This window comes from Chiroxiphia lanceolata, chromosome 5 (genome assembly GCF_009829145.1).
Source record: "Chiroxiphia lanceolata isolate bChiLan1 chromosome 5, bChiLan1.pri, whole genome shotgun sequence".
NCBI lineage: Eukaryota > Metazoa > Chordata > Aves > Passeriformes > Pipridae > Chiroxiphia > Chiroxiphia lanceolata.
Genome location: NC_045641.1, coordinates 61,478,760 through 61,501,015, shown reverse-complemented (window position 1 = coordinate 61,501,015; position 22,256 = coordinate 61,478,760). Strand labels below are relative to the sequence as shown.

The 22,256-nt window shown below is 41.3% G+C and overlaps 1 protein-coding gene across 2 annotated transcripts; it reads right to left on the bottom strand.

The window, feature by feature from the left end:
- Positions 1 to 1,337: 1,337 nt before the first annotated feature.
- CCDC77 (coiled-coil domain containing 77) lies at positions 1,338 to 20,568 on the bottom strand. Of its 2 annotated transcripts, none has more exons than XM_032689025.1 (11): positions 20,327 to 20,568; positions 18,760 to 18,976; positions 17,432 to 17,574; positions 15,748 to 15,841; positions 14,419 to 14,476; positions 13,559 to 13,653; positions 12,134 to 12,282; positions 11,546 to 11,786; positions 10,521 to 10,646; positions 10,278 to 10,436; positions 1,338 to 8,533 (listed from the first exon to the last, which is right to left on the bottom strand). In XM_032689025.1, the coding sequence occupies exons 1-11, from the start codon at positions 20,356 to 20,358 to the stop codon at positions 8,387 to 8,389; spliced, it is 1,461 nt and encodes a 486-aa protein (XP_032544916.1). In that variant the 5' UTR covers positions 20,359 to 20,568; the 3' UTR covers positions 1,338 to 8,386. The 2 variants fall into 2 exon arrangements, with proteins under 2 accessions (XP_032544916.1, XP_032544917.1); XM_032689026.1 differs by having other exon boundaries at positions 10,284 to 10,436; positions 20,327 to 20,567.
- Positions 20,569 to 22,256: the final 1,688 nt, after the last annotated feature.

The window sequence follows — 22,256 nt, the reverse complement described above, 5'->3', positions numbered from 1 at the left end:
GCTTCGGTACACATCTCGAGCACGCTTTCGAAGTGACTCTGTCAGAGTCCCTCCCATGCTGTTGATTTCGTTCACATCACCAAGGTGTCTCGGAGGATGCAAACTGATTCCTCCTGGGTGAAGTGGGAGATGCTGTCTGGGATGTACATCATGCAGCCAGCAGGGGAGCCAGTCCAGAACTACCCCTTTCCAAATACGTATGATGTGAGTGTTGGGCCGTTGGCAACAACCGTTTCCCTTTACAGCTCTGCTCCTGCAGAGATGCAGCTCCTGTGCTGCGTGGAACCATGAAAAGAAACCCTTTGGCTAAAGTTAGTTTTGAAAATGCATGCAATAATGACAGACCTTTTTTTTTTTTGTGACTTTTTTCCACTGGAGCCTTCTAAAGTGGGAGGCTGCTCAAAAGAACACTTGCTGTTATTTGGCTTAGAAAACGTGCCAAAGGCATTTTAAATGGCATTGAGGGACACGGAACTGTGGTGTGAGTCCCAGGAGGGACAGGCTGATATTGGCAGAGTGCCAGCATCTCAAGTGTTGCACGGACCAGGAGCTGAAGCAGCATCCATAGTCCTGGGCGTCAAGTGCTGTACACTGTGCTCCCAGCATCCAGGCAGCACTGAGAGACGCTGCTATTACCTGTCACACACTGGGATGGACCAACAGATGATGGATTTCCTTTTTATGCACCTCTCACAAAGGTTGCAGAGCTATCTCCCTTCTCTTGATTAGGGAATGCACATCCAGACAGTTTTACATCTCAGTGCAGAACTGGGAAGACACGATTTTTCTGAAGTTGGAAACAAACCCCATGGTGAGGGAGGCTGGTGAGTGCCTCCATCCTTGGGCTTCCCAGGCTCCCTGGGACAAGGTCCATTCTGCAGGTTTTGAACTTGTGTTCCTCCTTCCTACCTCACTGGAGGCCACAGATGTACATCCACCATCCAAGCTTGAATCATGGGGGTACTTCCTCCAGTACAAACAGAAAGGGCTGCCCACAGCCAGACCACTGGTACCCCCACAACTGAAAACAGGGAGCTGTGCACCAGTTTAATCATTGGAGGGCAGGAATCTCAAGAGGGCATGACACTCACTGCTGGAGTTTTTTGGCAGAGTGTTGGTTTGGGTTTTATCCAACATGAGAGAAATAAACCAAGTTTTTATATTTGTTCCAAAAAAGAGAAAAAAATACTAAGAAAAATGTGTAATAAATACAGATCTAAATTAAAATTTATTTGCCATTTAAAGAATGAGAATTGAATGATGTATTCTTAGCAGGAAGTTGTCTGCATTTCTTAAATGAACAACCTTATGCTTGAAAAATTACAACTGCACTTTGCTGGAAATTTGTTGCATATTAAAATAAGTAAGCACATTTCTTTCTACTGAACATGGTACTAAAATAGAGGGAAGGGAAAAGTGAAATTAAAGGCTAACAGTAGAATTGTTGAATTCTAAAGAAACAAAGTCTTTTTCCTGATAGAACTATGCTATAATGAAGATACAGAAAAGCTCTTGCCTCTGGAGAAAAAATGAAGAAAATGACTATGGCATGGTGATTTCTGTTATAATATAGTTACAACAGAACAACATTAAGGAACAAAATTATCTGAATGTGTAATAAATAGTGAAGTCAGGAATTTGAATAGCTCCACACTGTACTTAAAATAACTAATTTTGGACCACTTATTCATTGCAGAAAGCACTGATGTCCAGGAGTAACATCACCACTGACAGTAGTGTTTTAAAACCACCTCACATAAATGTTATTATCTCAAGTCTACCAGCAGTCTTATATTCCCAAATTCTCAAGCACCCCAAGACACATGAGTGCACGCCCAGACGGCCACACCTCTCATCCTCACTGTGTGCAATATGGTAGCAGTGGAAACCACAGTTTATAATAATCCTGTGTGGTGGGATTAACCCCATCAGGGAAAGAAACAGCTGGAATCAGTGATGCAGGAATAGGGTCTGTGTTGTATGGAGGTGACTCAGGGAGCTGGCACTCCTGACGGACCACCCTTGGATATAACAGATCACTGCTGGCTTCAGAACACACCTCTCCCAGCCTACCCTGAATACCTATTTCAAAGAACCTGACTCTTTGCCAAAGGAGCCAAGTGGAGTATTTTTTTTGCTTTGTTTGAGCTGCTGTTTGTTTTCCATTTTGGCTATGTTTCCTCATGATAAAAGCAGCCTTTGATACAAGTGCAGCACTTAATGCACATCTCCTGTTCCTCCCAGCTCCCCTCTCTAGATCCATCTCTGTACATCCCTGCCTCTCCTTGTTATACTTTTGCTTCTAGTTATCTAACAACTGTTTTTCTGTTCTATAAACTACTTTTAGCTCCATGCCAACAATCCTTTCTCTGTAGGCTCCCCAAAGGTTCAATTATCTGCCACTTGCTCCTTCCCTTCTTCTTTCTTGTGTGATTTTCAACACTAATTACAAGCTCCACACCAAAGATACCCAACTGTCCCTAGACTTCACCATCCCAGTGGCTCCACACCCCTTTTCCTGGCCTCAGCCATGCTCTGAAGCACAAACAACAATTTCATCTCAACACTCCTCATCAAAATGGCTCAAAGGCAGAAGTGTTTCTCAGAGGAAAAGGCAGTCTCTGAAGACACAGTTCCCCATTATCTCCCTTTTTGGCTCCTCAGGAATGGACTGGGCTCTAAAAGGCATTACTGGTGGAGCAATCCCAGAAAAACCCCCATTAATGCCACAGTTGAACATCACTGTAAGGGAGTCAGTGTGGTCCCACAATCAACAACCCATTAGCAAAAGGACCTCCTTGCCCAGTTAAGTTGTGCTGATACAGTGAGTTTTGCTAAGGTAGTTAAATTTTACCAGTACAGCTACACTGTCAACATTTGTATGAGCTGACCTGAGTTGGGTTTTGAGACTTCCTTTTGCTGTACACATGGCTGTGCTCCCTCAGTGCTGACTTTGACTGACATTGCTCTCCTACAACTTGCCTGTCTGGGTGGAAAGCCTCATTCATGATTCTCTCTTTTCACTGTGTAACTCTCCACAGGTCTCAAGCTCCAACTGTCCAGATAAAGTTACATAGAAATGGCTGCCATTCCTTTTCCTCAGTAAAGAGGGCACATTTTCACATGAACTTCACCCAGTACCTCTAGGAGCACCTTCTGATTGCAGGTCCTGTCCCAGGAGTAGACCTGAATTACTTCCTGCACACCAGAACAATCTCTGATATCTAGAGCACATGTTTTCACTTGCAGAATAAAGTTTTTATATACCTTAAGCTGGGAACTTTCAAAAGACTTTCCATGGTTTATATATTTACCATAATGAAGGATGTATCTATGTATTCCATCATTATGGAAATATGTTTTCAAATCTGAAGTTTTGCCTAAATTTCCTCCTTTCCCTGTGTTAAAAATACTAGTGCTTGGTTTGTATTTTAAGTAACTGTGCTCATCATCCTTACTTTTCAAGAAGTTCCACAGTCACGTTATTAGGGACATTACAGAACATTGTTGATGAAGAGCATCCCCTGTAGATATTGTCTACCTGAGCTAGGATTGAAGAGGAAAAACTGTTTTACTAGATGGTTTAGAAGGACTTACAGTGAAAGAAAGGCAATTCGATCTCTGAATCGCTACAGGAGAATCGAGCACCTCCTGGATAAATCCAGAGCTTTTTATTAAAATCAAACCCATTTCAACAACACATCCCTTCACGCCTGTGCAGTAAAATCATTGTCTTGCTTTAACATTGAAGCACTTCTGTGTTAAAAGCCTTTCTGAGTTTTCTGAATAAAATCAAATAATCTATATTTACACATTTGTAATCTGTCCCCAGTCCAACAGCATCGCAATTCTTAAAAAATGCAATTTAGTCAGAATAAGTGAACAGCCAGTTTTTAAAGCTGGATTTCTGGAGCTTACTTGAAGGGCAGCTACTCTAACCCATATTCAAAGATGCCCTTTCTCCAACAGTTCATTTGGTGCTAAATGGGAAATACCAGAAGTCCACTCCACTTTTCTCAAATACTTGAGTCACAGCAGAAATGTTTCCTGCTAGTGAGTTAAATTCCAGTTGCCTCTGATGGCCAGTTTCAGACAGAAAGTCCTTAACTTTTGATGCAACCTAAGAATCAAAACAAACTTTGCTCTTTGTGCCTGAAACCTTACGAAGAGCCAGAAAGGATCATTACAGCTCCCACCTCTCACACTTTCTCCACCGTATCCAATCATGTTTTGGTGCATAATCCCAGTCCACAGGCTAAAAAAATGTATATACTTCTATAGCTAGACTTGCAAATTTAAGAATAACTGTGTAGGGAGTAAAAGGGATATTTTCTTACAATTTAAAGCAACTTGAGAACATAAATGCAAAATACTGCAGAAAAATTAAAGAAAAATCTTAAAGTGTCCCTTGTCTACAAATGATCTATGATGCCACTTTGAATGGGGACAAATGGGACATCTTTATTAAGATTTTGACCAAGTAGGCACAAATACATTCTAGTGTATCAAACTGAATGTGTTTGTGAGCTGTCATTAAAAGCCTGAACAACATCACTTTTCATGAGTATGAACAGAACAAAGTACACAGGCATGTTGCTCCCAGCTAGTCTCAGAAGTAGTATCTAGTTATCAAAGAATTACTTCCTGCCCTACACACAGAGACATTTCAATTCCAGAATATCAGGCTGCCTGGAGAGTCCATCCATACTGGTAAAGCGTGTGTGTTTCTGAACTGATACTCCTGCTTACATAGGCAATTTAAATACAGCACATACTATACTACTGTTTAGATTTATTCTGACACCCTTGAGAGCTGTTAATCTACCTTTCTAAGTGCAATCACAAATTACTGCAGATTGTGGTACAGGAAGATCACAAGGGATTTTCTCTAATTTTGGGGCTTTTTACCTTGTGTAACCTTGCCGTGTAGGGTTAGCTGACACAGCAGACAGTCCTATAATTAAGGTAACTGCATGAATACTAAAAAACTCCTACAAATATTGCATATAAATACATCATAGGTTTGAAGCCAGAAGGAACTACTAAATGGTTTCCTGTTAGTTCATGTCATTATATTTCATTACGTTCTAATGTGTCCAACCCAGTAACTTATTAAAACAAGGTACCTTCTCCAGAGGTGAAATAATTTTTTGATTTGAAGATAGAGAATTTGTTACCTCCACAACTAGTTTTAATGAGGGGGAAAAGCACAGTCTTCCTGTTAAAAATGTACACTTTTTAAAATTAACTTCAGATTCAGGCTACTTGTTCTTGCTCAGCATTGCTCTGCTAGGATAGAGAGGTCTTGGGTAGATTTTTGTCTTCAAAAGCCATGTATATTAATCAGGCTTCTTAATGTAATATAAAATGAGCTCTTGCACAACCTTTTCTCTACCACTGAATCATCTGTGGTTCTGTGCCTTAGCCAATATTCCAACATTCCTTCCAAAACGTACGCACTCCTTCCGTACCTAAATAAAGCTGCACAACAATAAGGTTTTCCTCTGTTCATTTTTCTCCCATTTGTGCAAGAGACATTTTCGTATCTTGGCTCACAATAAGAGCATTTGTCCAGTTCTAACCTTTAATCCTGTAGTACAGTCTCCATATTCTTAGAAGCAGACATTTTGGAGATCTTTCAAAATTCTGTGTTCCTACATTCATAACCTGGCTGTATTTAGCTGTATTGGAATGATACAAGTCACACATTACTAACTTAAACTAGCAAAAAAAGCTCATTGGTCTTTGGAGTAAATTTTTTGATTTCTATCCAAAAAATTGTGGGAAAAAATTGACTAAACTAGGTAGTGGAACCTCTCCCAGGAAACCCTTTTGAAAATGCCAATAATTCTTTATGGACATCTTAAAGGGGAGTTGTCAGGGGTAGGAAGCACTTAGCTTTTTAAAGCAGTTCTTGGCATGAAGGTCCACATTTGTTTTGGCAACATTTCACATGATCACATGATGTCACACAAAGAGCACGTACAATACTTTGCACTTCCTGCACTTGGACAAATATTCAAGTCTCCAAATAAAATGGATTTACTGAGTAGCAATACCATAATTTCCCTCTGCCTCAAATAGGAAGTGTTCATAGCCTAGGAACAAATTAGGAATCAAGTTCAAGCTGCACTTTGGTTTTGACACATCAGCAAATATATTAGGAATATTGTCATCTTATTCTGTTCAGTCTTTCAGGTAATAAAGAATATTGGTAAGGAAGGCAGGAAATTAAACATTTACATCCTTCTTCCCCCAATACTTCCTCCCAGTGTTACAAACCTAAATTGTCAAAGTCTGAAGTCTTTAGCCATTCACACTTCATGGTTTTCAAATGAGCAAAATGTAATTTCAAAGGCAATTCTTTAGCTTGAAAGAGTTGAAACTAAACAGGAACCCATTGATTTCTATAGGTTAAAGAGACTTTTTGGTAGTTTCCCATCAGCTGAATTTAAGTAGATGGATCCTGCTGAATAAGTGGCTAATACTTCATTATGTAGCAATTTTCAGAAGCAGCCTTCCAGGACCTGAGACAACTTTGATATCTAATCTTCAAACCAGCAATATGTTATTTCGCATACAAACTCACTTTAATTAGCTTGACTTCTCTAAGAAAGAACTAGTCAACTAAGAGAGAGTGAGACTAAAAGATGGATAGCATTAAATAACCTTCCTCAGCTGTCCACATTGCATTGGCACTCAAGTTGTTTATGAACCAGTTTCTGAGCAGTTCAGCATTTTCAGCTAAACTAACCAGTGCTACATACCTTAAAACAGCCTCTTGTAAGCTGCAGTGCTGAGCAGCCAGACACAGACTGGTCAGAAGACCTGTGATGAACTGACCTCAAGAACACAGACAAAATAAAAGCCACAGTCCAGGACCCTAAGGGACAGCAAGCTTGTCACAAATAGGTTAGACAACTGAAGCAAGTCTTGACTTCTTTAGGGCATTTCCCCTCCCGCATTGCTTTAGCTGGTACTATAGAAACGATTCTTTCTTCTCCAGATCCTGACAACACAAAAACATCTTTGGCATATCTACATCTCAGACACTGAATGAGGATCTCCATAGCCACTTCCATGTCAAAAATAAATTGCCTGCTTTCACACATCAAGTTCTTTTCAATGGGAAAGGGAATGCTGGTAGGGTAAAAGGTGTATACTTCAGAAACAAGGTAGGAAAAGGTAAAGTAGGAAACAGAGGCATTGAAATCCCTTTTCCAACACAGATCTGCTCTCTGACTACAAGGTGGACAAGATTTGCTGACGCTACACTAAAAGTGTGAATACCTGCAATTATGAACTTGGCTGAAACCCTGTTGTAACCCTTTTCATGATTCCATCTGTTTTCTGGAATTGCGATGTCGTGATGTCTGGTATGGAGATAATCATCATGTGGCTAGAGAATCATTACATAGCTAGAGTTCCAGTTCATGGAGCAACTAAGCACCTGCTCTTCCACCACAGTTTGTTGCAGTTCAGTAGCAACAAGTGCTGTAGCAGAAGCTGATCATGATTTCCTTGTACATAACCATGATATTGTTTAGAGCTACAACAACAGATAATGTGGTGGCTAAGGAAGATACTTGATCCCTTTTATTATGGGTGCCCTCTGCGTGTTAAGATACACTGAGAGGAAGGGGACAAGAAGATAAAACTTGATAGTGCAATAACTCCCTCGCCACCAAGCATTCAAAACAAGTTCTATGCTGCTGGTTCTTGCAGGTGAGTTCTATAATGGGCTATCTTTTCCCACCCTATTAAATCAGTCAGGTTTGTTCCAATTACATAGAACCAAGGAAGGGGAGCCATTTTAAAGTAGTTATGCTGTCAAGAGGAGAGTCAGATGTAATACATTTTAGTACAGGCTTCTATATGTAGTCTTTTCCAACAAAAATCTCCAGTTACATACTGAAGTGCTAAGCACCAAAACAGTAACCATTTAAACAATTTTAAAAGTTGCTTCTCACATAAGAAAAGGTCAGCCAAAATTCAGATCCTGAACTAGATCCTTCTATGATTATTAATTTAATTATAACCACATATATGGTTTATAATATGCTCCAAATAAAGGCAAAGGCCAGTATACACTGATCCCTACCACAGATATGAAGGAAAGAAGAAGTCATACACACACTCCTGATATATCAGTCATCATGTACTTTCTATGTCAGTCTTACCAGGTGCCATCTCTCAGCTGAAACAGCCATATAATCTGGCACTCTGGGAACGGCTCATACACTGTTATGACATTAACTGCAGATTTCCTCAAACCTTCTGTCAATGGATGCCAGGAAACAGACAAGCAGGAGCTACTCTTGCATACGACTATTCCACTTAGCAATGTCTCATTCCCAAAACTAGGATGTCAGCTAACAATTCAGCCTCAGCAGACCCGTAGTTCATTCTCTAAACAGAAGATTTTTGTTTTTAAGTCTTTCAGTTGTCCTTGAATTTTACGTGTTAGTCTGTTTCCTTGGCGGACCTCACGTAGAATTGCAAGATCCTGCTCTGGTCCCATATTCAGAGTCACCTAAGAAGGGAAAGAAAAACAGATTAATATAAACAAAGCTGTGCAGAATACAATTTAGAGAGTATTGTGATGAGTGCATGAGGGAGAGAACTCCAAAGGAGACCCTTTGCAGCTACCAAAGAAGATGTGTAAGTTAATGGCACTTTGATAATGCACATCACCAACAGAAAGGTGCTTTAGAACCAAAAATAAAGAGCAAAGCTTCCATAACATTATGGTGTTATATTACAGGCAAGGAAGAAATCTGGATAGAATATAATCAAGTTTACCCATAGCCTGTTGACTCCTTTCTAATTCCTGTATTATTTAGAGACCCACAAAAAGAGGTAGGTTAAAATATTTATCAAGTAACTTGTACCTAGTTCTAAGTACCTCACCTGATATGATGACATTTTATCCTCTTTTCCTACTAAAACCAGAGGTGAGCTATCTGCTGTGCCAGACCTGCTGCCTCCTAAACTGCACACAGTTCAAGAGCAGTTCAAGTACAACGCCTTGATTCAGGCAGTGACATATGGCCTGTACTGAGCTGAACAAAGGCTGCTGGATAATCAGAATTCCTGATGGCAAGCTGGCCAGGGCTGACATTTCCTGTCACCCTGGAACTGGATAGCATGCCAGCCCAGTCACTTTTAAGGGCATGGGCTTGGAAACTACTCTCAAACACCTTTATTTTCTTGACCTGCCAGGGTTTCTTATTGTCATCATGTAGTTCTTGGTCAAAGATTTTAATATGCAAATCATGAAATGTAGTCATCAGACCTCAAGTGATGAGAAGGATTTAACAATCAATCTGGAGAATTCTAGCAAATATTTTGTTCCCCTGCCCTCTTGTGGTTAACAGTGTAATGAAATGGAGAGTACAATTAAAAGCACACCTACAGATATAAAACATACAGGTCTGTAGTAAGGGTATCATAGACAATTTTGCCCCCTTTTGCACATGCTGTTTGGTCCTACCAGAATAAAGTTTAGAAACCACAGCCCAACAAAAAAAAATAAATATAAAAACCCCAAGGCCTTTAGTCAAAATAAATGCATTAGTCTAAGGAAACTGAACTGTGCACCAAAAGTACAGGAAAAAAGTGAGTCTACGCTATGCCTGATCATCCTCTCAAGCATATGATTGAGATAAATATCTCTCCTAAACTCCCAGCAACATCAAGGCTGTGGCTTCCCTTCTAAGCTGTTCTGATGTTCATCTACACATCTGGAAGCTACTACAGAGTACAGAGTCAACTTCCAGCCATTGCTTCCGCAGTGATTTTTGCAGAGTTACAAATGACATATTAACAAAGTAACAAATAGAATACTCACAATACTTCAATCAATGGTCTAGCTCTTACTGGACCCAAACCAAAAGCTATGGCTCCCAGAAGGAAAACAAATCATCATTTTCTTTGCAGGATAAACTTCTGAATCAAACTACTTTACTGCCTTGCAATTTTGAGACAGCAAAGTGAGCTACAGCTATCACATAAGAACTTTCAGAGTGGAAAGAATAATACTCAGCTAATGCATAGTCAGGACACTTCCTGGAAAGCTCAATGCCTGACTGATTAACAAAGACATATTTTTTTACCTTGTAAAATACATAAGAGGCAAGTTTTGTCAAATACTGATATCTAAAGAAGCACTTAGGAAAGAAATTATTTCCTAAACTCTAGGGAAATAGTGCATTTAAAGACCGAGCATACAGCTCTATAGGGTAAGCCCATAACAGCCTGCCTCAGAAATGCTTAACTGCAACCTTGTAAATCTGCTTCTCTACATCTTTCAGTTTCTGTTGAAGCTGTTTAATGTCATTCTTGAAGCCTTCTACTTCCATACTACGACGTTTTTCCAGGGCCTCACATCGCTGAGTCATCAGCTTCAGGCGCTTCCCCATCTTTTCTGAGCGTTCCTATGGAGATGAAAACTCAATAAGGTATACAAAATAAAGGCTGAAGATCATCACATAGCTAGCAGATGATTACAGACTAATTACCTTAAAGAGCTCTTTCCCAGCATCTCTCTCCTCACGAATCCTAGCCAGCTCGCTTTCCAGGGTGACACACTGCTCTCTGTACATGTGTGATAGGTGTTGTTCCTGAATTAGCTTTTCCTGCAGTGACTAGGACATGGGAGAAACAGAAAGAATCAACTCAAAAGACTGTGCTTACAAAATCTCCCCTGCTCTGGCAAAGCAAGTGTGATAAAATTGCCAGTATGATAGGCAAATAAAAACTAACAACTGGAGCTGCAGCTAATGAAATAAGTAGTTGTGGACAATATTCTACCATTAGTTCCATTACCAAAACCTTTTAATTAACTTAAATTGTATATGACTGCTCATCATCAGTTAAGGAACTCTCTCCTCTTCCCTTTAAAAATAATATTCAACTAATGCTGTAACTCTCCTCTTCACAGCTGTTTCCCAGTACTGCATTTCAGAAACACCTGCATTCAGTGGTAGATGAAAACCATTCCCTATTGCCTGCTTACTTTCCACTTCCTTATTGCCTGTTTACCCACTTCAGATCTCCCAGCTTCTCCCTGGAAGTATAGTAGAAGTGGAAGAAAAATCCCGACTACTGTAAAAGAGCTGGAGTACATCAAGGGAAAGGACTCCTTCTCCCCTGACAGCAGCAAGGAAGATCCAGACATGGCATTCTAAGTCCATTAGCTCAGAGCACTTGCACCAACAGAAAGCCACGTGCGACCAGCAGGTTGAAAACTGTTGGCCCCACAGATCAAGTGACTTACAGAACTAGGGATTTGTTCTGGGCATGAAACAGTGACACACAACCATAAATCCTAACTACACATTTTATCTGAAATTTGCAAGCAATGCTGAGGTTGAGGCAGGAGAAGTTTTGGTTTAGATTAGTGCCAAAAGCAATGTAACTTATGGCAAGCCAGTACAGCTTTGAAACAGCTGCTAGCTACTGCCTGTTGAGCCAGAGCCCAGATGCTTGCAATTTTCAAGTTAAAAACTGTTAAAGAGCCTCTATCTAGGACAAAAAAAATTACCTTTATTTCTCTGCTTTGGGCTTTTGAAGCTCCTTCATCAGCTCGATGCATCTTCTTGGTACCTTTATGCTTCTTTTGTCCTGACGGACTATTGAAAACAAGTTGATCCAGACCTTTGCCAAGTTGCCTCAACAGACAGTCCTTCTCTGCCATCCATGCTTTCTCATTGGCTCTGGCATCAAACTTGAGCTGGAGATAGTCACGGGTACTCTCATATAAGAGATTCTGTGTCTTTTGGAGCCTGCAAAAAGGGATCCCAGTGGAGTTAATTAACTTCTTTCCTAGTTCCTACCTTAATTTCCGCAGTCGTCACTGCAAGTTGGAAGCAGCATGGAAGAAAAAGATAGGTGCTCTCCTACTCAGCTTAGCTCTTATCATCTAATGAAAGAAGTGCTATTCTTCCTATGTGAAATAGGATTTTTAATATGTAGATTACTCCACTCATCATCCTTCCACACATACTACCAGATGGCTGCATAATTAGCTTTTCTGCCTGCTGCAGGAGCAACACATTCAAAGTCATAACATTTCTATTGCTCCATCTCTTCTCATCTCATGACTACACCGTGGTCATTCTCTCACACTCACTTCTCTGTTATAGCTTTGATCTTCTCCTGGTCCCTCTGATGCTGGACTTCAGCTTCCTCCATGTGAATCCGCCTGTCCTCTAGTAGTGCCTCGACCTGTTCCTTGGATAATCGTGTCTGTTCTTCTATCTGAGCTTGCAAGGCCTGGATCTGGATAAGCAGAGGCAAACATTGCTGAACAAGACCTCAAACCAGCTCTGCTCCTGTCCTTGCAAGTCTCTTAAATGTCAAGATTCAGATCAAAGACTCTACCTGATAACATCTTTAGCAGCTCTGATTTCTCAAGTTTTCTTTTTGTTTTAATGCTAAGGATTCCAAACAACTGAATAATTTTTAAAAAAATCATGCTATAGGCAAGAGAGGCATACCATAAACAGCAACAATAGGTTGAAGATATTGGAAAGATTTAAATTGCACGATTAAATTACATATGATAAAATCCTGTGAAACATGCAGAGACACTTCCCTTCCTCTGCTACCATCTTCCAATGAAATGGTGATATGAAAATACCTAAATTCTAGGAAGGCAGCAAGTCCACATATATTGAACAAAAGAAATTACTCAACCAGAATTAATTACTAAATGTAAACAAGATAAAGAGTGAAGGAGAGGAATGCAAAGAATCCTGATCTAGGGCATCTAGTCAGTGAGATACATTGGAGCAAGTAATTGAAAAAGGTGTATCTGGCCTTTATGTTAGAAACTATCTGGAAAAAAACCTTGGTGTGTATTCAGATTGCTTATTTTTATGCCAACTTTGAATGATGCTTTTGTTACAGAATAAATGCTGTTAGATAGCTAATGGCCATCAGCTCAGTCACCATCACCCTTGAACAAATAATAACCACCACCACCACCAATATCTGCTGTATAAGTTAGTCCTTTATTTGCTTTTCTTGATTCATCCTTCCTCATACTTTACATACAGCTTCTGGTACCTTCCCCAATTCATGATACTGCACATTTTATCTTTCATTCTGTCATGCTACCTTTCACTGAAGTCTAACAAAGGGAACATTTCATGGTACAGGTGCATCTTATTGGGGCTGCCTAATACTGTCTCAGACACATTGCTTTTGTCAGATTACCACAAAACACCCAACCCTGCAGATCTTCAGGAGGTTTAATGTGAATTCATAGCCACTATCAAATTGTGGGAGATCAATTACACGTTCTATACTTAAGGGCAACATATTTCAGTTGACATTAGTGGAATATCTGCTTACATAAAGCTTCCAGAGTTCTTAAATCTACATTCACTGCAAAGAAACAGCTAAATAAACAGACAAAAAATGTGAATCTATACTAAGATGCAAGGACTGATAAAATTGGTACATCTACATCTTATCTAAGCAGACAGCATATTTTTTATCACAATTTTCTGCAAGCCAGGAATTATGTCCATTGGTTAGCAGATGCTTTTACCTGTAGTAGAAGTGTTTGATTTACACACTGATATCTCTCAGGACTTTCTGGTTTTTCTCCTCGTACTGTTTCTTTTGAAGTGCTCCTCTCGGTACCTATTGCACAAATGTAACAAAAGTAGAAAAGGGTTTTCCAATCTACTTGCAATACCCTTCCAAGCATGACATATTGTATGTTCTGGTGGGCCTACAGGAACAGAAAAAAGCTTGTCACTGCTATAGTCACAAGGACTTCTAGGAGGGCTAGCTGAAAGAAAAGAATTTCACATAACTTTATCAGGTGATCACATAACTTTATCCCAGTCCATCACATCGCAGTGTTTAATATTTAGGCAACATACTAATTATCTTGGCATATATAGAAAGCAAACTTGACACATTTTCTTAAATAAATGATGAACAGGCAGATGTCACAGCTGCACAGACATCAAGCCTTGAATGAGTTTTGAGCTTGTTGGCTAATTTCAGTCAATTTAGATGAGGCAAAGGAGAAAATTAGTATGTAGGCATACAAATACACACTACTGCCTACAGAAAGTCAGGCAGAACCTCACACCTTGGAATGGCTGTGGCAAAGGTGCCTGTCCAGTTGGTACCTGCATACTTCCAGAACAGCCACCTGATGGTCATACCAGCCTCTTCCTTAGCTGGGCAGATCATGGACGCAAGAGGTTATTTGAAAAGGTTTTGAAGGGAAGCCAAGAGCACTGCACGTATATGTATGTACACATGGACATTTAGGGAACCTGTTAGAGATTTACCAAAGCATTTTCAGGAAGGAATTACTCCAGTGTACTGGAGACAGACACAGAGAAACAAGTATCAGTAGCTGAGCTGTTGTCAGCCAGCTTGGTGTGGTACCTGGGCTGGAAGCATCATCTCGTTCATGTGACTTTGCTGGCATTTGCAGAACAGTAACCTAGAGAAACAAGATACCTGCACTGAACATCTGACTTCCCCAAAGGAAAGGTCAAGAACAAATCTTAAAAAGTTAAAATGAGGTAACCAAAAGAACAGCATTACCTTACTCCTACCACAAGACAAGGAAGACACTCACAAGTGTAATGTCCATGTTGAAAAGTTTCCTTTATCATGGCTGAGTTTTGCTATTTCTGCCTCTATTTTTTTCACCAAAACAAGTGGAAAGTAATTCTGCCTTTTCTGGTTTCATTAGGATGAAAGTCAGCACCCTCAGCAGGAAAGGAGCATTTTGAGGATAGAGAGGAGAAGAGGAAGATGATGATGATGTTATTTCCTTCTTTCATATTCCTCCTTGTCTCAGCAAGACAGAAACATGGAGCTTCATTTATCAGCACATTCATTCAAGCTACTGAACAAGCCTGGGATAAAAGCTAAGTGTCAAGAATATTGAAACAACTCAACTGTTGAACCAAAACTTGCTTAATAGAAAAAAAAAAAGGCCATGACAGCAGGTTATAACCCCAATGCTTATCTTCAGGTCAATACTACATAATAGCACTAATTTTAGAGCTACCCTAAACCAAGGAACTTTAAAGCTTCAAGATTTTTGAAGTACTTGGGTGGTGCAGAGCAACCATGAGCAATGCAGCATATTTCAGCCTTTTTCTGCACCTTATTCCAAGATAAATTCTATATTCCCATCATATACTCTCTATGTCCGAATCACTTATGACTTTAATAAAGGTTCAGCTACACTGCACTTCACATGCACTGCAATTTAATCAATTTAACCATAATTCTGAAATATGTGACACAATGTTGCCTAGAGGGGATGGCTCTTCTGCCCAGGAAAATGCTGCAGCAACCTTGCCACTTTCTCCTTTAGTGAGGCCCTAAGAGAGGCTCTCCTAGGTAGCTCATCTTCAAACACTGCACCTGGTCGCTTTCAGCACTTTTTTTTTTCTTCTTGTGGTGTTCTCTCCATCTTCTCAATGACCATTTGCCAGATGACTTCAGACTCCTATCTGACATTCAGGAGGCTGACATGGAGGTATGTTTTGAAGGTAGAAGGAGGTTGATGCTACTTTCAGTGTGCTTGTTCGTACTTACCTTTCAGCATTTATACTAAAACCTGAGGTTGCTACAGATCCCTCCTGTACTGGGCTCATTTAGTAACTTTTGACTTGTGGGACAGACCTGGTCTGTGGTCGCTCTGGGATACAGATGTTACAATCCAAAGCAGAGTTCTACAGAAAAATGGGAACTTGCCTTATGTGGAGGCTCATTGTGAAAATATGTAACTTCTTCATCTGCTCTCATTACTGTCAGGAGATGCTGAATTTTTTTTCTGTCCTCCAATTCCCTGGAATTCAAAGAAAGTACTTTTTTTTTTTCAAATACATCAAGACATTACTTGTTAATGTTTGCAAGTTTTCTAAACTGTTGCAGTTCTTGAGAATATTGCTTTAAAAACAGCTTCCTGAACACATTACGGATGTGGCCAATATAATAAGAACACTACCAATTCTGCTGGGATTGGAGAACCTCTTTTCAAATATGACAATACTACATGGGTTGATACAACAATAGCACATGTGGTAAAGAATTTTCATTAGAAAGTTATGAACTTTTAGATTGTTAGTGTCCATTGTTTTCAAAGCAAACTACATTAAGGACTGTGTCAGGTTTTTCATCACACTCTTGAAAAGTGCCAAAGAACAGCAACACATGTTTTGACTTAAGCTCTTAAATCTTTAAGAGAAAACTTGATACTATCACTCACAAATATTCTGAAGAAGGCTGGGAGCTCCTTTGCCACTGGCAGGTTGTCTGGTATGATGGGTTATAGTACAGTTCCCCAACTAAATGGCATTAAAAATGAGTGGCTGACATCATGATCTCAGAGTGAGGGAAAACTATTTGCTTTGGTCTGTATTTTCTACTCCAGCTTAAGTGTTTTTATGGCTGAGGAACTTTTGCCAGGCAGATGCAAGATCTGCATCTGGGTTTTGGTAGCAGGGGGATACAGGGGTGGCTTCTGTAAGAAGGTGCTAGAAGCTCTTCCCCCATGCTCAAGAGACAATATCAGCCAGCTCCAAAATGGAACTGCCACTGGCCAAGGCCAAGCCCATCACAACGGTGGTAGCACCTCTGGGATATTTAAGAAGAGGGGCTCAGAGCACCATCCAACCTGGCCTTGAACATTTCCAGGGAGGGGGCATCCACAACTTCCCTGGGCAACCTGTTCCAGCGCCTCACCACCCTCATAGTGAAGAATTTTCTGCTAACATCTAATCTAAACTTAGCCTCTTTCAATTTAAAGACATCACTCGTGTCCTGTCACTACAAGCTCCTGGTAAAACTCCCTCTCCAGTTCTCTTGTAGGCCCCTTAAGTGCTGGAAGGTGCTGAAGGGTTCCCTGAAGCCTTCTCTTCTCCAGGCTGAACAGCCTTTACTGAACAGCCTGTCTTTATAGGAGAGGTGCTCCAGCCCTGAGATATTTGATTGGTAATAATTTCCCCAAGTAAAGTCTATTTTGCCCATGACAGTAACTGGTGAGTGATCTCTCTCTGTCCTTATCTTGACCCATGAGCCTTTTGTTATATTTTCTCTCCCCTGTCCAGAGGAGGAGGTGAGTGATACAGAGTCTTGGTGGACACCTGGCATCCAGCCAAGGTCAACCCACCAGAGTCAGCTTCAGTCAGAACTCCCACATTCAAACTGACAGCATGTAATCAAAAATGTGAACCTACGTTAAACTTCTGCTCTGTCTTCTACTACCAGAATAGGAGGAATAATAAGTGGAAACATATTTAGCATCCCAACAGAGCCCACCCTGGGAAGTGTGGCATAATTGCTTCTATGAAGACTCCAGATCTGGATGAGAACTAGCACACAGTGTATGCAATTGCTGCTGCCTGTGACCCAGCCCACACCACCTAAGACAGCACACCTGATTTTCAGCCGGTCATTCTCTGAGTGAAGACGAAGGACATGTTCCCTCTCCTGGAAAAGGTAGACTTGCATATCACTCAAAGCCTTCTGCAACTTCGAAACCTCCTCTTCTAGCTGACGGACTTCCCATTGCAACTTGTGCTGAGTGGAGAGAATGAAGTACTTGAAATGATACAGAGCATTGGGCAACGCTTACGAACTTCAAACTGCCTGTGCTCTGAGCCTATGACTGGTACAGAACAGCCAGCTCAAGTGAATTATTTTATTCTCTTATAATATTTGACCAGCTGAGGGCAGTATTGGAAAAATGATTTTAAAATGTTTCAGCAGGGAGTTCAGAGCCCCAGGAATCACTGTCACTACAGAACAGTTAAACAAGGCCTCAGCAAGGGTCTCCAGTTTCCAGTGATTGCACTTCCACACTGGTGGTCAGAGCAGCATAGGTATGGGGAGTGTGACATCAACAAAAACATAGCAAAGCCTCTGCAATAGCACTTAGTTTTAAAATAAATCACTGAATAATACACACTAAAGTATCTGGCTAGTTACTAAGTTACATTAATTATTTTCTACCTGGTGTGGAAAACTAATAAACCTTTCAGAAAATCATTCCTGTATGAAAGAAAGCACTTTTGGAACCTGGCCCTCTTTTTCCCAAATGAAAGTAACTTGAACAGCACATATTTCCCCAAGCTGATTCAAGTATGGCCAGTATTTGAGGAGTCACCTTAGTCACCTCAGAAGTGATCATTCTATTCCCAAAGGACCATCCACAATTATCAAGATGACTGCTAGAAAGATACATGCTGTAAGGCATATCAGAACACTGAATATCTTACAGATATTCTGTAAGATTTCTTCCTCTTAAAAGGTAGATTTGTAGGTTTTGGAGTTTCTTTTAAAATCTCATTTATTTGCTGTGTAGTTTACTGCTATGCTTATGAATTCCACTGTGGTAAATACAGATTATATTCACATCTTCAAGCCTATTACATTTGGACAAAAGAGCACTCCCTTACTACGAGAAAAAAAGGGAAAGATACTGGACAACATGGAGAATGAGCATCTAAATTCAGGTCTTAATAAAAAAAAAATAAAACAGAAGCAAAAACCCCACTGAGAAGATATAACCAAACTGTGGTAACTTTAGAAGAAGGTATGTTTCTGTCTGCTTTGACAATCAAAATCTACTTATTTCTTCATAGCTCAGTTCTACCACATTACTGGTAAATCTGGAGACACCTACGCTGGGTTTTCAACCGAGGAAAAATACTAAGTTTGTGGAAGGATATGTAGTCCATCATTGCTCAAAAACTTGTTCCCTACCTGATCATCATACGTTTCTTTGTATCTCTCCAGCCTTTTTACCAAATCCTCCTGTTCCTCATCGAAGTCAGCAATCTTCTTGCGGTAGTATTCCAGCAGCTCCCGGGAAGGATGGAGACGGGCCAAGCGCTCACTGATAGAAGGGAGAGGAGTAAAGTCCTCCTGCTTTGGAGACTGGCAATCAGCATATCTGGATGAGACATGGGGGTTTGGCCCCCTGGACAGAAAGAGAGACATGTAAGCTTCAGATGAGAAAATCCAAACACTTTTTAAAATAGCTGAACAGATTTTAAATTTTTACACAGATTCGATTTAAAACGCAGATTAGCTTGACTGTGCTATGGGTATAGCAGGAGGTCACAGCACTAAGGAGAACCAAAACCTTTGATATAGAATGGCTTGCAAGTTTATAATACTGTGGAGAAGGGGCTAACTTACGGAATAAGGAGAAAAAAATGTTATGGAAGCAAAGTCTCATAGGTTATTTAGGGAGGGTGAATGTGAAAAGAGCAGAAAGAAAGAACAGAAGGACAGAACACAGAGAACAAAAAGTCCATTGTTGTGCAATTAGAAGCCACTGTAAAATGAGCAGGAAAACAATCTGTGACAGTCACTATCTGATACCCAGACAAAGAAACACTTTCTAGAGACAGACCATTGAATAAAGGCAATAATTCAAGATAACTGATGCACCAGCCACTACAATTTAACGTGTAGGTATAGGAATCTATGTGCTTTCCTTTCTGGTCTACTTGATCTTATCCACATGGCTTGTCCATCCTCAATAGTGAAGTAGAGCCTGCCAAGTTGTTGTATCTTACATTGAAATGCTAGATGGAAATCAAGGCAATATTATGCAAATCAAATTAAGGACATGCATGATTACATGTATTTTCTTATAAACAATAATTACAACATTCAAACATTTAATCTGCTAAACAAGCACCGAATTTGCAAATAGAGCTGCACGGCTCACAGTTACCTTGGAAAGCATTATTTTTGTTATTTATGTCGATCCAAAATGTTCATTTTTTAAATGATAGCATGAATAACAGAAGCCTCTTTACTAAAGATCTGCTTAATGAAAAGACGGTCCAGAATCTGACCCTGGGACCAGCGCCAGAACGTTGATGACAAAGTGATTTGATGGATGGCACTGAGGCAGTGGTGACCTTTATGAAGCCACTCACCAAAGCTGCTTAGATCAGAACCCCAATGCACATCCATGAAAACGCGCCAAGCTCCTTAACTCCCGGCGCTATAGAAAGGCATTACATATACAAAAGTGTGATTTTTTTTTTTTTCCACGTAGGAACTTGCTGCACGATCAAAAATGCCTTAACACACTTAGAAAAATAAGTAACACCAGAAGGAAGTAACCCAGGCACGAGGTGAGCGCTTCATTGAGGAAGAACAGCAGAAATGGAAAAGTGTAAAAGGCAGGAAGCACAGCAGGCACAGGAGCGGGCCAGAGGGTGCCCTACGTTAAACCAGGCCACCGAGCAGGAAGGAAAGGGCTCCGGGACCCCCGGTGTCCCGGGAGGAGCAGCTCCCCCACACTCACTACCTTGAGCAGCGCGGGCTCCCCGCCGCGCTCATCGCGCCCCTGCGGAGCGCCGGACTCTCCGCGGGTGGGGGACAGCAGAGCTTCGGGCACTCCGAGAGGCTGGCGGTGGGGAGTACCGGGCGAGAAACCCGCCGGGAAAGCCCCGGGACGGGGGTTCCCGGGATGGGGGGGGGGGGGGGGGTCCCGCCGCCGCCTCACGGCCCCAACGTCCAAACAACCGCCACCCTCCGCCCGCCGCGGCTTAAACCTCGTAGCGCCACGCCCCTCACCGCCTCCTCCAATCACAGACGGTCTTCCATGAGGCTCCGACAGTCTGCGCCAACCAGCGATCGCGACACGGGTGGCGGGAGTTCCGCTCAGGCGCCTCTGGGAGTTGTAGTCCTTGGGCGGCTGCGGGGTCATGGCGCGTGCGCGGCCGTGGCGGGGGCACAGGGAGGGAACGTGGGGCCTGCGCGTATTAACCCTGGTTTTATGAGGGCAGCCATCAGGCCTATGGGCCAAATAAATGCAAACCTGGCAGAGGGGACTCTTTACATCCACAGCAGCAAAAACTGCTACTCAAACACCCATTTGTGTTTGGAAATGAACTGAACAAAACATTACGTTGTGCAGTCACAATAAGTTACCGGCTTGAATTCTGCCTGAATTTAATGTATTCTTTGGATCATCTCGATGCCTTTTAGCCTCTCCAATCCCCCTCATATACCCAGAAGTACCTACTAGTGGTCTTACCATTTATGCAACACATGGTCTCCTAATTCATGAAGTGTTCTGGGGAAAAAAAAAAAGCTTATGCACTAATGAGCCAGGTATTTTTCTAAACACTTTGTTTGAAGAAACCGACTTTCTGTATGACAAAAAAAAACAAAACAAAAAACCGCTTACTTACATACTTACAAAGCTATGAGGTTACTCATTGGAGTTACAACTTCCTCGGGAGAGGAAGAGCAGGAGCAGGCACTGATCAGTTCTCTGTGGTGACCAGTGACAGGACCCAAGGGAATGGCCTGAAGTTGTGTCAGGGCAGGTTTACGTTGGATATTAGGAAAAGGTTCTTCCCCCAGAGGGTGGTTGGGCACTGGAACAGGCTCCCCAGGGAAGTGGTCACAGCACTGAGCCTGACAGAGTTCAAGGAGCATTTGGACAACACACCTGGACACATGATGTGATTCTTGGGGTGTCCTGTGCAGGGCCAGGAGTTGTAGTTTGATGGTCCTTGTCAGTCCCTTCCAAGTCAGAATATTCTGTGATTCTTCTTCAAATTGATTTTCTCATGAAATAGAGAAAAGAGGAGGGTAGATAATTTGTCTTGGCAAAGTCCAAAAGAAAGACTGCTATTAGGGATTTGGACTTGATGATCCTTTTTGGTCCCTTCCATCTCAGGATATTCAATGATTCCCCTTGGTTAGACTGGGTGCTCTCTGCAGAGAGCAGCTGAATACATTGTACAAAGGGCTGAAGTCTTCTCTCAGGAAAGTGATGAATACCTCCAGATAACCAAGAAGAATAAAGACTGACAGAGGGTACACAAGTCCCAGCATGGACCAGTGTTTCAGAAGCCAATAGCCCCTAAACTGGAGCAGGTAACAGAGAAAAGAGTGAAATTCTGTTTCTGAAAGGATATCTTGCAGAACTGATATGATTTTAAAAATGCCCCTTTGGGTTATTTGGGATATTTAGCTTTTTGCTGTTAGGAAAACCTGCACAATTCCCAGCAATGCCTTCCAGAGCCCTCCACTAACCCAAACATATTAACACAAACTTGAAACAACCTTGAAGAGTCAGTCTACAGGAAAATCAGCAAAAGAGTGGTTCTCAAAACAAAGCTTTTGAGCATGGAGATTTTTCCCTCTGGTATTCCTGGCTAAATCATTGCTTATCTTCAAACTGAGAACGTTATTGATTCTGCTGATGGGAATAGAATACACAT